The sequence below is a fragment of the Convolutriloba macropyga genome, chromosome 8 (assembly GCF_964194025.1).
Source record: "Convolutriloba macropyga chromosome 8, txConMacr16.3, whole genome shotgun sequence".
Taxonomy (NCBI): Eukaryota; Metazoa; Xenacoelomorpha; order Acoela; family Convolutidae; genus Convolutriloba; species Convolutriloba macropyga.
Window position 1 is genome coordinate 25,680,218 of NC_134475.1, and position 13,522 is coordinate 25,693,739.

Genomic DNA, 13,522 nt, shown 5'->3' on the forward strand with positions numbered 1-13,522 from the left:
AATGAACAGTTCTTGTTGAACTTCAGATTTGACGTGATCATTAATACGTCCATATAAAAGTCTTTCAAAAACCATTATTAGCTTAACAAGCAAGCTGATAGGTTTGTAGTTTCCACTCTCCACCTAAGAAACCGTTTTATGGAGTGGTTTGATACTATCAAAATTTTGAAAACTAGGAAAACTTCTCGTTAAAACCATTAGACAAAGAACTGTTTTTAAGATGTCCGCCAAAAACCCAGGTAACAGCTTTAGAAACTGTGTGGGAAAATTGTCGTGGGTTTCATAAGTAGAGCTTTTGGTCTTCAAAATCGCACTCATAATGCCATGCGGGGTAAAATGGGATATACTATCGGTTTATATAACAGAAATTTTCGAATTGTAGCACAAGAAATTGTAATAACTTCAATTTAAACTTCGACAAAAAAGTTGTTAAATACTTTAGCAGTCTGCTGATGTAAAAGGAGTTTTCATCGCCATACATAATAACAGGACAAACATTCTTCTTTACGCTCCTGACAAGCCAAAAAGTCTTCGATTGTTGAAGCGCAAGTTCCGTTTATATAACTTTACAATAACAGAAACACCAAAATCGGTTTGCTCTTGATCTAGCAAAACCCTGTTTTGGCTGAACGGTTTTTCGCGATACGTCTTGCAGCTGTGTATTTTATATTAAGACCATGAATTGTATGTGAGGTGTAGTAAAAAGGTTTCATCAATCGTCTTCTTTTCCAGGGAAACAATTATCAACCTGCTGCCATAAATTCCGTAGAAAGTTTTTACTTTTGCATCATCTGGATAATTAGCAAAACTAAATGAAGTAGTGGTAGTATTAATTGGGATTCGGCCAGGAGATATCTTCATCTGCTGGCACGGGGATCGTCTCCCTTTTTCTTTCGTGATGGTGAATGATGGCAAATTACACTCTCCGCGTCGCACTGACAAGTTCGTTGTAATTTGCGTTGAAGAAAGACCAGAGAACACGTAGTAGTCGTTGTTTTAGGCCAGTGGCGTTATTGATGTCGATCGTTGCTGGCAGTCTGTTGATGAGGGCACCGGTACGGAGGAAAAGGCTCTGCCCGCTTTGGCTTTTACGTGGTTTGCGGTGGTCAAATGTAACGTCGTGTGAAGATCGGATGTCACGAGTGCAATTCCTCAAACAAAAGTATGGATTAAAATCGATATCAAAACATCCCGTCATGCATTTGGATAGAGTGAGCAGATCTTGTAATTGCATGTATAATGACAGGGGAAGTATTCCAGTTTTTAACAGGAGCTCTTTGTAAGTACTGTTTCGGCCCGATTAAGTCCATTTAAGAGCCCGTTTCTGGACATTTTCTAATGATTTCAAATTGTCGATATTGGCATACCATCAACTACTGCCGTAAATAAGAACAAGGATTATCATGGATTTGAAAAGATTCATTTTATCAGACATGGTAAGAAGGGGCGACCTCCTTTTCAACAGGCATAAAACACCTATCACTTTATTACATGTTGCTCTAATGTGATCAGCCCATTTAAGATCTCGGGATATCAACAAACCCAAGTCTTTTTGCACAATATTTTTTTTTATCTCGTTGCCTGAAAAGAAAAACGCCTTGGTGGTATTGCCGAAGTCAAGATGGGTGCATTTCTTAACGTTAAATTGTAGTTTCTTATGATCACTCCACTTTTTAATTCTTGATAATTCCAGCTGAAAGAGCAATGTGGAGCTGTTGATTGAGATGAGTTTCGCATCGTCGGCGCATAGCAGGGGTTTGCAATTCTTGCAGTTGAGAGGCAAATCATTTATATAAAGAAGAAAGAGAAGGCTGGCGAGGATTAAGCCTTGTGGGACCCCACTGTTAACTGGAATTTCTTCGGAAAAGGCTCCGTTGATTCGCACACGTTGAGTTCTGTTCGCTAAGTATGATTGCAGCAAATTAAAAACTCTTCCACGAATCCCAATTTTATATAGTTTTTGTAACAAAATCCCATGATTGACATTGTCAAAAGCTTTTTCGTAGTCAGTGTAAATGCCGTGAATTTCGTCGTCAGAATCTAGGGAATTTTAGATTTTCTCAAGGTATATTAGTAGTTGAGTGATACAAGAGCGTTGCTTTCGGAATCCGAATTGAGAATCACTGAAATATGGTGATGCGTATCAATAAAGAGAATCAAACAAAGTTCGCTCGACAATTTTCGAGTTAATTCCAAGGAGTGATATTTGTCTGTAGTTTTCTACATTCGCTGTAGAAATTTTTATAAAAGTTGGACTCACAATAGAGCTTTTCCAGCATAAATGAAAAGCACCGATTGGCTTTATTTTGAAGAACAGTGATGCCATGGACTTGCTGATAGTTTTAGTACATATTTTAAAAGGATAGGAGATATCCTGTCTGAGCCTACGGCTTTCGTAGCATCAAAATTTTCACATATAGAACGAATTTTACTTTGAGATACGTCAAAATCAAGCAATGGCTTTTCAACTTCGACCTCTTCCACAGGTACAAAATCGCTAGATACAGTAAATATGGACGCGAAGAGTTTGGAGAACAAACGACATTGCGACTTCGAATCAATGGCAATTTCATTTATATAAGAGACAGAAGCAGGAATACATGTTGACTTGAAAGTTCAAAAGTATTTGAAAAGCTTGCTTGTAGATTTTATTTGCTAGCCGACTTTCAAAGTTAGCACGATCTTGTTCGATAGTTCTTTCGCAAGATCTTTGCATCAATTTAATCTTCTCGTAGTTACCAGGCTGATTACGTTTTACAGTAAAAAGTTTTTTGATCGGGTTCGAAGTAGTTTGGCTTACCCAATGTGATAATTGAGATCTGTGCCTTTTTCTCCGTGGAACTGTCTGGAATATGAATAATCTTATCCAATTATACCATTGTTCAATTAGAATGCTGTTTTCTTCAGTTTTGTCAGGTTCTTCATAGTCCTGCTGCATAGCTCACAAAACCAGAAGACGCCTTCTAGTTCAAGGATGTTCAGTGCTTGGGCAGGTATGTTTGTACAACTCACATGAATCCAGCATCCACACTTGTCACAAAGAATTGAGTTGTCAGTCTCATTCACGTCTGTCGAACATTTGGAGCACTGAGGGGGTCCACTTTCACCGATCCTGTAGTGATCGTCGCTCGAGCGTACATTTATATGAAACTATTTAATGAGTTAATAATATATCGAGTACTAACGCTAATCGTAAAAATGTGTTCGTGTCATTAGATTATGTTCTATTTAGATGCAGACAGTGACAGTGGCAGAAAATTGATTTGACATAGGTTGTTCATTGCTCATCTTAGAATAATTCTCTATGTTAAGTTCTTTTCAAAAACCACTCAGAAGAAAATAAGCGCTTTTGCTTTTATCTTGTTGTTCGAGTTTTCTATTGCTGTTTCCTGTTCTAATAAATGATAATTATGCAATCTGTGATCAAAATAAAATGTATACAGAAGAAAGTATCTGATACAAATTACTTGATTAAAAGCAGAGCGTGATTAGCCAAAGCTACCTTTGACTGATTCATTGGTATCGGAGAGCTCAAATGATATGATATTGTAGAATGAAGAGCTATCATTTATTTCAAAAGATAGCGAATCAACGTTCAATAAGATCAAGTCTATAATTTATTGCTGTTCGTTGGTGACTAAAGCAAGAAAATGGCTCTCAAACTGCTAAGAAGAAGAGACTTACAAGTAGTCTCAGGCATGTTAAAATCACCTCAGAGATAAACATCGTAACAAGTGAGATGGTAATCTTTAGTTATCACTTCAAACAGTTGAAAGTAGCTTTCAAAAAACATTGAAAATTGTATGACAACAAGAATTGTTGGGTGGATCGTAGGAAAGGGCGTCAAATGTGAGTTCACAACCAGTTAAGCTGGTAGATGCACAAAAAATGGAACTAAGTTGCCATCTTAAGTCTAAATTTTCTTGCTCTACTTAGTTGCTTTAATTATTCGCCCTCTCACGCGAAAAAAATCTCACTTCTCGACTCCTTCTAAAGTGTAAAAAAGGCCTGATTTTTGTACCCTTTGACTCTCTAAATACGGTAAAGCATAAATCCTAGTCCTTCTCGTGCCTTGTGATGGCGTGCCGGATAATCGATGATCGCAACGTCAAGATCAACAAGACTGTTCAACATTTTGAATCCATCATTCCTTGTTTCAATCCCTGTTTTCGATGCTCATGGTTTGTTTGTTGCAATTGCCCCACGTGTACGAGCTTTGTAGATGTTAAATAGTAGAAATGAATTTCATTGATTTTTTACTTATTAACCCCTAATCGGGAAGTAAGCCTTTCTCTCTCTCTCTCTCTCTCTAGTGTGCAATCGTCCTCGTAACGGGCACTAAGTCTCTCGGCCGAATTAACTATGTTCTAACATATGCTTGGGTTTGTGTGCAACTTTGGCTTTGTACGCAGAGACGTTCTAAAGTGGTTTGTGAATAAAAAGTTGCAGCGAAGAAAGTTAATTGAATGATGCGAAAAAAAATCATTCGGCTTGAACTTTAACTCTTCATTTTGAGGAATTGAAGATAATTGACTGGCTGTATGCTATGTGAGTTGAACGGTTAGCAGTCACTAAAGAGTTTTTGAGCGTAGTTCTTCGTTTTAGATAGCAAAATGAATTATCACAATTTGATAACCTGATGACTGTCGTGGAGGAAATGGACGAATCGATCCAAGATGGTAAGAATGTAATTCTTTCTCTAGATTTCTCTCGAAATGTTTGCTATTTTTTGTTTATGCATGGTAGCGATGAACTCGTCAAAAATAGCAATTAAGTTTAGGTGGATTAAAACCGGCGATAGCTCCTTTTCTCAAATAGTGCTCCGAGTCTTGCGTTATCGGATCACAGATTAGCGTATATATTTTTTTCCAATTGTGTTATGCATATTTTATTATGCAGATCTCTAACCTACCGTTTGACCACTAGACCGTTCGGAATTCCAGCATTACATTATTTAGTACATATGACTGTTCAGCGAGCGGATCTATTACACAGGGATTTGGAAAAATTAATTGGCTAGACAAAAGAGAAACAATCAATTAATTTAATTAGCAAAACAAAAAAAATCAATTGTTGCAATTGTTGATCAATTAATTTTGACCATCTATCACTTTTTTTCGTGGTTCTTAACACAATTTTGCCTTGATTTATCCAAAAAGTAACGCAAATGGTTACGTTATCCGAAGCCTGCAAGTTTTTAAAAGCTGAAAAGGTCATCAACGCTAAAAAATGTTATTACATGCGATCTGTGACAGAAAATCGTAATCTGGGAACTTTTCCTCTAGTTCCAGGTTTTGAATGTGGGAGAATTATGTTCCAATTATTGGACAATTAATTGTGTCGTTGCAATCAATTATTGCAATTAAGTTAGAGTCACCAATCAATTAATTACCAATTATTGCAATTCCAAATGATTTTTCCAAATCCCTGCAATTATTTATTTCGCTATGCCCTTTTATTCGCTATGCGCTTTTATTCGCTATGCCCTTTATTCGCTATGCAGCTCGCAGAGAGACAAAGTTCCTGGTATCAAACGGGCTTTCGAATCAACACTCTGCAGAAATAGACAATTTTTTCGACAGCATGAACTTGAAGAGCAGACAAATCAACATCTTGTGGAAATACTTAACAAACTGGACAGACAACCCATGTTGACGGATTTTTCTATGTCTGTGTGAATGATGTCGTGCTAATCCTATGTTTTGTCTCAGGGAGCTTAAACTCCTCTTGACTTATTTGTCATGAATTCTTAATAATAATAATAATTACACTAGCGCCCCCAGTTCTATATAGCCGAAATTTAGTCACGCTCAAAAAATGATGTTTGGCTCTCTTCTAAAAGTGTTATTCATTTTCATAACTACGTCGCTGATATAATAGATCGACCATCATATTTGCAAAATTTTTCAAAAAAATCAAAGCCCGCAATTACAAAAATTCATAAGAACAAGTTTTTGGTTGATTTTTACATAATATTCAATGCGTTAATAATGTCGCTCAAACAAAGTTTGTAGCAATTATTATAGTTCTGCCGTCTTTATAATTCGATTTTTGCTTGACAGATTTTTCGGCTCAGGCTTTTAATTTTTCGTCTTCAACAATGGGATAAACAGGTAACGACCGGATAGAGCATATCTCTTAGAGCCTTAATAGTCTCTAAGTATGCGATTCATAGAAACTGATATGATGAAACATTAATTCCTGACCTGAAGGGCGGCTCTTCATCTTGAATTTGACACTCGTCCCTGAAGTCACCCCCTTAATCAACCCACACCCACTTATCCCTCCCCCACCACTCTCCTCCACCAGGTAGTTCAGCCCTCCGATACCACCTCCCCCATCGCATGACCCCACCCCGTTCCTAAGACCCCCGCTCAACTCTCCCCCTAATGCACGGCAAATTGCTAGCATCTCTAGGCCCCAGCTGGCTACTTTTGAAGCCAACCGTTCTCCGGTCGTTCGAGAGCAATTCGCCCGATTGATGTGAAAATTGGCCGATAAAGTCAAAAGTAGGAAAATTAGAAGTATTGATTGTTGCAAGCAACCATAGATGGGACCTCTACTTATCTGACTCGCTAAGACCGTGCCTCGGTGGCCGCAGACATGCCTCAGTGGCCTATGGGACTTGATATGAATCTATTACAACCAAACAAAATATCACCACGGAACGTGTTGTTCTTGCAACAAACGTGCATTCTCAAATCTGATTGATTAATGCATTTTTTTTCGGCTAATAGCCATTCGACTAATTGTCCTGTCGGCCAACATTTACGGCACATTATTTTGTGTATCTACGCGTTTAAACACATAAAAATTCAATTGCCTACGTAGTGTTTATACTGATACCAATTGGTGGTGCCTAGTTTGGTGGTGGGGTGGGGCTGCTTGGTGTACATAAAACTGTTGTGTCGTCAAACTAACAACGAAAAGTAATTCAGAAAACCTCAGAGTTCTGTTTTTGAGTGGATTTGACCCAGATGTCAGTAATTTTCTAAAAATCAAATTGTTAGAGAAATGGAATCCTAATTTTTTTGGGGTAAACATCTGTATCAAGTTCTTGCAAAAAAGTTCTGCATCTTTTGAAAATTTGTTTTAATATATCCGACTATATCGATGGTAAGAGTAAGTGATTCGCAAGCCTTTTTCTTTGAAAGTTTATTTTATTCTGAATACTCCACCTAAAGACTAAATCGAGATCAAATTAAACATGTGAGGGCATTTATCAGAGGTCATTCATATCGTCCGCAAAATGTAAACACTCAGTGAAAATATTTACAGGTAAGTTATTAATTGCCCTCGAACAAAGTTTCAAGCAATTATTGTAAAAGTGTTGGTCTTTTTGACCACTCGAAGATGAGCGTTGATTTTCTACAGTTTTTGGCTGAAGCAAGTTTGTCCTTTATGAATTGAACTTTTGACCTACCTTCTCCCGCCCATGGCGTTCTTGACTGTTTCGTTTTGCGTGATGTAAATTTTTCTCTCATTCACAATTTTAAGCAGCTGCTTAAAATTTTGAACGAGAGAAATATTTACATCACGCAAAACGAAACAGTCGACGTCGGTGGCTGAGCATCTCAAGTGGCTGCAGTTCACTACAAAAGCCGAATCAAAAGTGCGCAAAAATTGCTGTCATTTTTTTCTTTTTTAAATTTTATTGGTTATACTAGTATATAATAACCTCCTCTCCTCCCTCCCCCTCGACTCCATCAGGTTGCAAAATATCAAAGCTCCCACTAGTCGTTCGAGAGCAATTCTTCAGGCGTTAGTCAGTTGTTTTTATAAAGTTTGCGAGTAGAATGGGATCCAGAATTAGTACCTTCAGTCCCCAATTTACAAAGAAGCAAGACGGACAAGAATTAAAAATTGTATATCTATCATACAGCTTCAGTAACTTCAAATTTCCTTCCAACTTTAGGAGACTTTTCTGAACAGTAATACGAGATTGACGTGGTCGGAAGCTTTGCTATAGTCAAAACAAAACCTGCAGTTACAGAAATGTCAATTTTAAGATAAATTTCTTCAAGATAACAGTTGAATTCCGCTAAAATTGTCAGAATGTATGATTACGGATCGCCGAGCTCGGAAACCGTTTTGTGCATTTGTTTTATGTTTTGGAATAGTACAGGAAAGAGCTGAGAAGCTCCAAAAATATTTGAAAAGATGGACTGAGAAATAACCAGTTTGTAATTGCTTATATCTACGTGTAACCCTTTGCTCTTCGAATGGTTTTATTTCATCTTAAACATTTTTTTTCATCAAAGGTTGATGCTTAAGGTTAAAGACTGATGCGGTCAGATCTTCTGCACAAGATTTCACAATAACTTATTAGTTTTTCTGTTCCAAAGCTTTTTTGCTGCATCTGGATTGATAAATGCACTTAAATTTTCAGATAATTTCACCTTCATTGATTTAGAGAATCACTATATCAGCTTCTGGATATCCTTGATATTCAAAGCCCTGGTATCCTTGAGATTGTTTCACTCGCTCCTATGCAGTAGATTTTTGAGCGCCTCCAGTGTTTTGTTATCGGCTTCTTTGCAGATTCATAGGTCTGGCAACACTTCGGCAAATTAGTAAATGTCTTTAAAAATTAAATACTAAATATTTTGGTTTCCGTATCTCATAATTTGCGTTTAGTTTTCTGACCCTGGATATTTGTCTAAAGGACTAATAAAGTTGGTACAGTTCTCTAATTTTAACTAAAATTTTGCGCAGAAATAAAGTGGTCCATGCGTCCTGAAAGTTTTTTTCTCAAAAAATGGAGTTTCATGGCTTCGTGAAGACGGAAACTGACACGAATTTTATGCAAATTATTGAGTTGCTAGCTATAAATGTCAATGCATTACCTTGTTTTGCCAAAAAAAAACAGTGGTTTCGGTATTTGTTAAAATTTAGGAAGACGTTGTATAAACGAGCTATTAGAACCGAAGTAATAATGAAAAAATCAGAATAGCTTATATCCGAAAGAGATTTTTGGATAAAGTTTCGATGCACATTTTGCCAATGAATGATTCCTGATGATTGAACAAAATGAAAGTTCGTTGTTTCCATAGGAGGTCAACAAAGTGAAGAAAGGTTGTAAATAAATGATCCTTGTTTTAATCCTGTACGAATACTACTTTCAACGATGTTCATTTTGCAGTCCCCGTGTCGTCACTTATTTTTTGGCAAATTAATGGCCATGTAATTTTTGATTTCTTCTTTTTCAACACGAATGTTTGACTTTTTCAAAGATTTAATTTTTCCTTTTTTCATTTTTGGGTGTGTCTTTAACTAGTTCTGTAAGTTGCCAGAGTTTATTAATTTTTGCGTGGGTGGTTTCACTTTGATCAATTGAAGAGTGAACAAATCAAAAATCGTATTAAAAATTAGGCTTTTTTGTAACCTCTGATAACGTTTTTTTGCCCCTGAGATTGCATTTCAATTAGTGCTCTATATTCCTTCCTGGTTGGGGCTCTGTTCTGAAAAATGGACAATAAAAGAGTGAAAGAATAACTCGTCTAGAGCCTGCCATTAATAATGAGTGGACCCAGGTTTCTTTTCGCCCAAATTTCTGGAATTCTCAATGTAATTAAAAAGTTTTTTATGAAATATGAAATCAACAAAAAATTTTTGTCTACGGAAATTTTTTGAATGCAAAAATTTGTGGTTTCTTTTCTAAGCATCAGCTCTCCTAGTGTAAAATTTTTTGCTTGCAACGATTACAGATACTGAATAGTGAGTGACTAGCTATTACTGTCAATGAACTGAATGAATTGCGGAGAAATTGACGAAAACCTTATTTTTGTTTTAATTGAGGCCAAATTACATGAATGAGCTACGAGTGACGAAATATTAACGGCAACTGAATTAATAAAAAAATTGAATTGATCACCAAAAAGTTATTTGTCGAAAGTTCCAATGAATGATGCCACATGATTGAAAAGAAAATAATTTCTTCATCATTTCCTTGGTAGGTTGACCAGTGTGAAGAATGGTTTTGAATAAGCGATCATTGTTTTAATCCTTTATGATTGCTAATTTCCATAATTTTTGTTTTTGGTCTCTTCATTTCCAAACTACCTGTTGACAATTTTTTCAAAGATGTAAATCCTCCAATTTTTATTCTTCATTGCTTGACTGCGTTGATGACTTTGTTCCTGAGATCGCATTTCAATTAGTGTTCTACATTCCTTACTGATTAGGGCCCTAACTTTTTTGAATATAATGGACAGCAAAAGAGTGGAAATATCTTGTCAAAAGCTTTGCATTCAATAGGAGAGAAACTAGCTTTCTTTTCACCCAAACCAGACTTTTTGTCTCCCGAAAGTTTTTGTATTGAAACGTTGGTGTTGTTTTCCAAGCATTCGCCTTCGCAGTGCGCAAGTACTAGCATACAACGATTACAGATACTGAAGTTTTGTCAATGTTGAGATCTGATTTAAGTTCGAAGGATTTTTGGAAATTTCAAAACAGTTTGTTGAAAAATCTCACATTGTTGATTTGAATTGTTCGGTCAGATACTTAGTAAAACTTCTGTAGGGGCCAATCGATTTGTGTCATGCATAGTTCACCTCTATTCTTCTCGTTCGTCATCTCTCCCGTGTACAATTATCATATAATACTTAGAGCATTTCTTTAAAGAGCAATGCTTGTTTGGTGATCAGTCTGGTGCTTGAACAATCTTTCATATTGCTCCTGAACTGAGTTTTGAAGTTATGAATGTTTGTATTGTAGATGAATTCATGGCGGATACGGCGAGTGTGGAGGACATGGACATTGCGCCACCCCATTCAATGTCCAGCGCTTCCGAACACGACCAAGGAGGGCCAAACGACGACCACCACAACAACAGCTCATTTTCCTCCTTAGCCAACAACAACAACAACCACATCCGATCAGCCATCCACCCCGAGAACGACTGGTTCTTTTCCCAAGTCAAAGGATCTGCTGACCCTCAAGTCACCGATGGTCAGTCACAATTCATATTAATTAATATGAGCTATAAAGTATCTTTTGCTTTTTTTTAGGATTCAAACAAAACATTTAAATTCAGAAAATATAACCAGATAGTTAAATTTTTGCATGTTCTCCAATAAATTGATTGTACTTAAATTAAATAATTCTGTAGATATACAATTCGGAAATTTAAGTGCATTTTGGTTGTTTGTGTCAAAATCGGTTGGAGTGAAGGGGAATTTTAGGCATCGTGGGAATGCTTTGGGCATCGTGGATTTTTTCACTATTGTATTGAACGTAGATTTTAAGCATAAGTCACATTTTGACGCAGTGTAATATTTCCATTTTACGAGCTTTGCTGTGTTTCTGCTCTATGATTACTATCATTAACATCGTACGGTGTGAATTTTAGGTGTAATGACTTTTTCAGCTAAGATATTAGAGCAATAATTTTTTAATGCAGAAAACAAACACCGCTCGAGTTTAAATTTAATGAATACTTGACAGTAAATGATGCATGAAGAGTATTTTTGAGAAATTGAATATGATTTTGCTGGTTCATGTTTGTGCTGTAAGGTTTTTATGTATGTTTTAGCCGACATAATATCGACAGTAGAATTTAACGACACAGGAGAGCTATTAGCCACAGGGGACAAGGGCGGTAGAATAGTCATCTTTCACAGATCTCCAGTTAGTTTGCCAACTTCTTACAATTACAGCTCTAGAACTTATTATATCGTTGATACCATCAAAGTTCTGGATCCATCCGTAGTTACCATAAAACATTTTGCCTTTATTGAGGGAATTTAACGGGTTTTAAGTGGCTCGTGAATATATAGAACCCAATGGGTGTAAATATATGAGGCATGTTTGTAAATCATTATAAATAAAAAAAATTGACAGGAGGCTGTTTTGTGGTCTCTTATAGGTGATATTTCAACCTTATATTAAATGGTTAGCAATGAAATGTTCGAGAGGACTTAGAACAACTCATACTTTGATGTTTTACGTAGTTGCTGAGAGTGGTCGCAAGTTTGTTATGCGGACCATTAATTGTAATTGGTCGATGCATATAAATCCGGAAATAGATCTCACAATTATTTTTTATTTCACTCCGGTCATAATCATTGATACTGTTAAATTTTCCTGCTGTGCGTTAGGACGTGGAGGCCAAATATGGCGAGTACCAGGTGTACAGCACTTTCCAGAGCCACGAGCCAGAGTTCGATTACCTGAAGAGTTTAGAGATCGAAGAGAAGATCAACAAGATCAAGTGGCTCCCCCAACATAATTCCTCACACTACCTCCTATCCACTAATGGTCAGTCCAATACCACATCTTCAATAGTATTCCCCTTATAACCCTCGTAGACATCTAGAATCTGTAAGGAATTTGAAACACTCCATGAAAAGATTAAACGTTGTGTTGTTTTAGATAAAACTATCAAATTGTGGAAAATCCAGAAGAAAAATAGGAAGACCACAGGATACAACCTGAAAGATGAAGATGGAAACCCCAAACACTTCAGCAACAACTTAATAGTTAGTACTACACTGCTTGCAGATGCCCAGAGAGCTGTTAGTGTGATTCCTAGCCGGCTGCTATTGCCGAAAGCAATTTTTAACGTTTTCGGTTCGTATTTATTAAATAGCAACTAAATCTTATCCTCCAGGAATGTTTGTATTTGCTCTCAAACGAAGTTTCAAGCAATTATATTTGCCCATGTACCCTCACGCATTGATGATAGACTCCCTAAGCCGAGGATAGCGATTACGAAAGTCAACCCCGCGCCAGTCGTTTGAGAACTATGTTTCTGATAAATGCGTCAGAATGAAATCGCAATGGTAGCATTTGCGGCAATAATATGCTGAAATATTTACTGGCTATTGCATTTATTCGTGTATTGCGACTAAGTCAATGCTTATAGTGGTAAGTTGATGTTATTGATCGTGGTGTTGTGGTGTTAGGTTCCGAGGTACGAGCCGACAGAGCTGATGATAGAGGCGAGTCCGCGGAGGGTGTTCTCGAATGCACACACGTATCACATCAACTCAATATCCCTCAACACCGACCTGGAGACGTTTCTCAGTGCCGATGACTTGAGGATCAATCTCTGGAACCTCTCTATCACGGACCAGAGCTTCAACATTGTCGACATCAAACCCGCCAACATGGAAGAACTCAGGTCCGTTCTTGATTTATGCCGTTTTCTTTCAATTGTCCAGCTGACTATTTATATCCAATGAAAATGATCTGTGGCAGTTTTATAATGAAATCATCTGTCAACGTTTAAAATATTTTATTCTTAACATGTTGTCATATCATCATTGTCTATCAAGATGAGTTATGTTAGTTAATTAGTCAATAGGGGGCCGATCAACATATCAACTGAACTACACTGTATTTTGTTTCAACGGGATTACAAAGCATGCCTCCCTAAATACTGCGGATTTGTTATCATTCCCCAATAATGGATATTCCTCTTCAGCGTTGTGGGATATAGTCCCGAAAAAATGGGTGGGTTTTCCGGGCGGAGCCGATACAGACGGACGTGAAGTGCTTATCGACCCGTCAACTAGGACAA

At 37.1% G+C, this 13,522-nt stretch overlaps 2 protein-coding genes across 4 annotated transcripts in view; both read left to right on the forward strand.

Annotated features, from left to right (window-relative positions):
- The window catches only part of LOC142344630 (NADH dehydrogenase [ubiquinone] 1 beta subcomplex subunit 9-like), a 412,587-nt gene that overhangs the window by 109,655 nt on the left and 289,410 nt on the right, over positions 1-13,522 (forward strand). The window lies entirely within an intron of this gene.
- LOC142344629 (serine/threonine-protein phosphatase 2A 55 kDa regulatory subunit B delta isoform-like) overlaps positions 1-13,522 on the forward strand; it is a 136,508-nt gene that overhangs the window by 109,655 nt on the left and 13,331 nt on the right. The window contains exons 2-7 of the mRNA XM_075396438.1: positions 4,603-4,679; positions 10,717-10,950; positions 11,534-11,628; positions 12,099-12,258; positions 12,373-12,479; positions 12,906-13,123. Of these exons, the coding sequence (XP_075252553.1) occupies positions 4,640-4,679; positions 10,717-10,950; positions 11,534-11,628; positions 12,099-12,258; positions 12,373-12,479; positions 12,906-13,123 (854 nt within the window). The 5' untranslated portion in view covers positions 4,603-4,639. The remainder of the gene's footprint in view (positions 1-4,602; positions 4,680-10,716; positions 10,951-11,533; positions 11,629-12,098; positions 12,259-12,372; positions 12,480-12,905; positions 13,124-13,522) is intronic.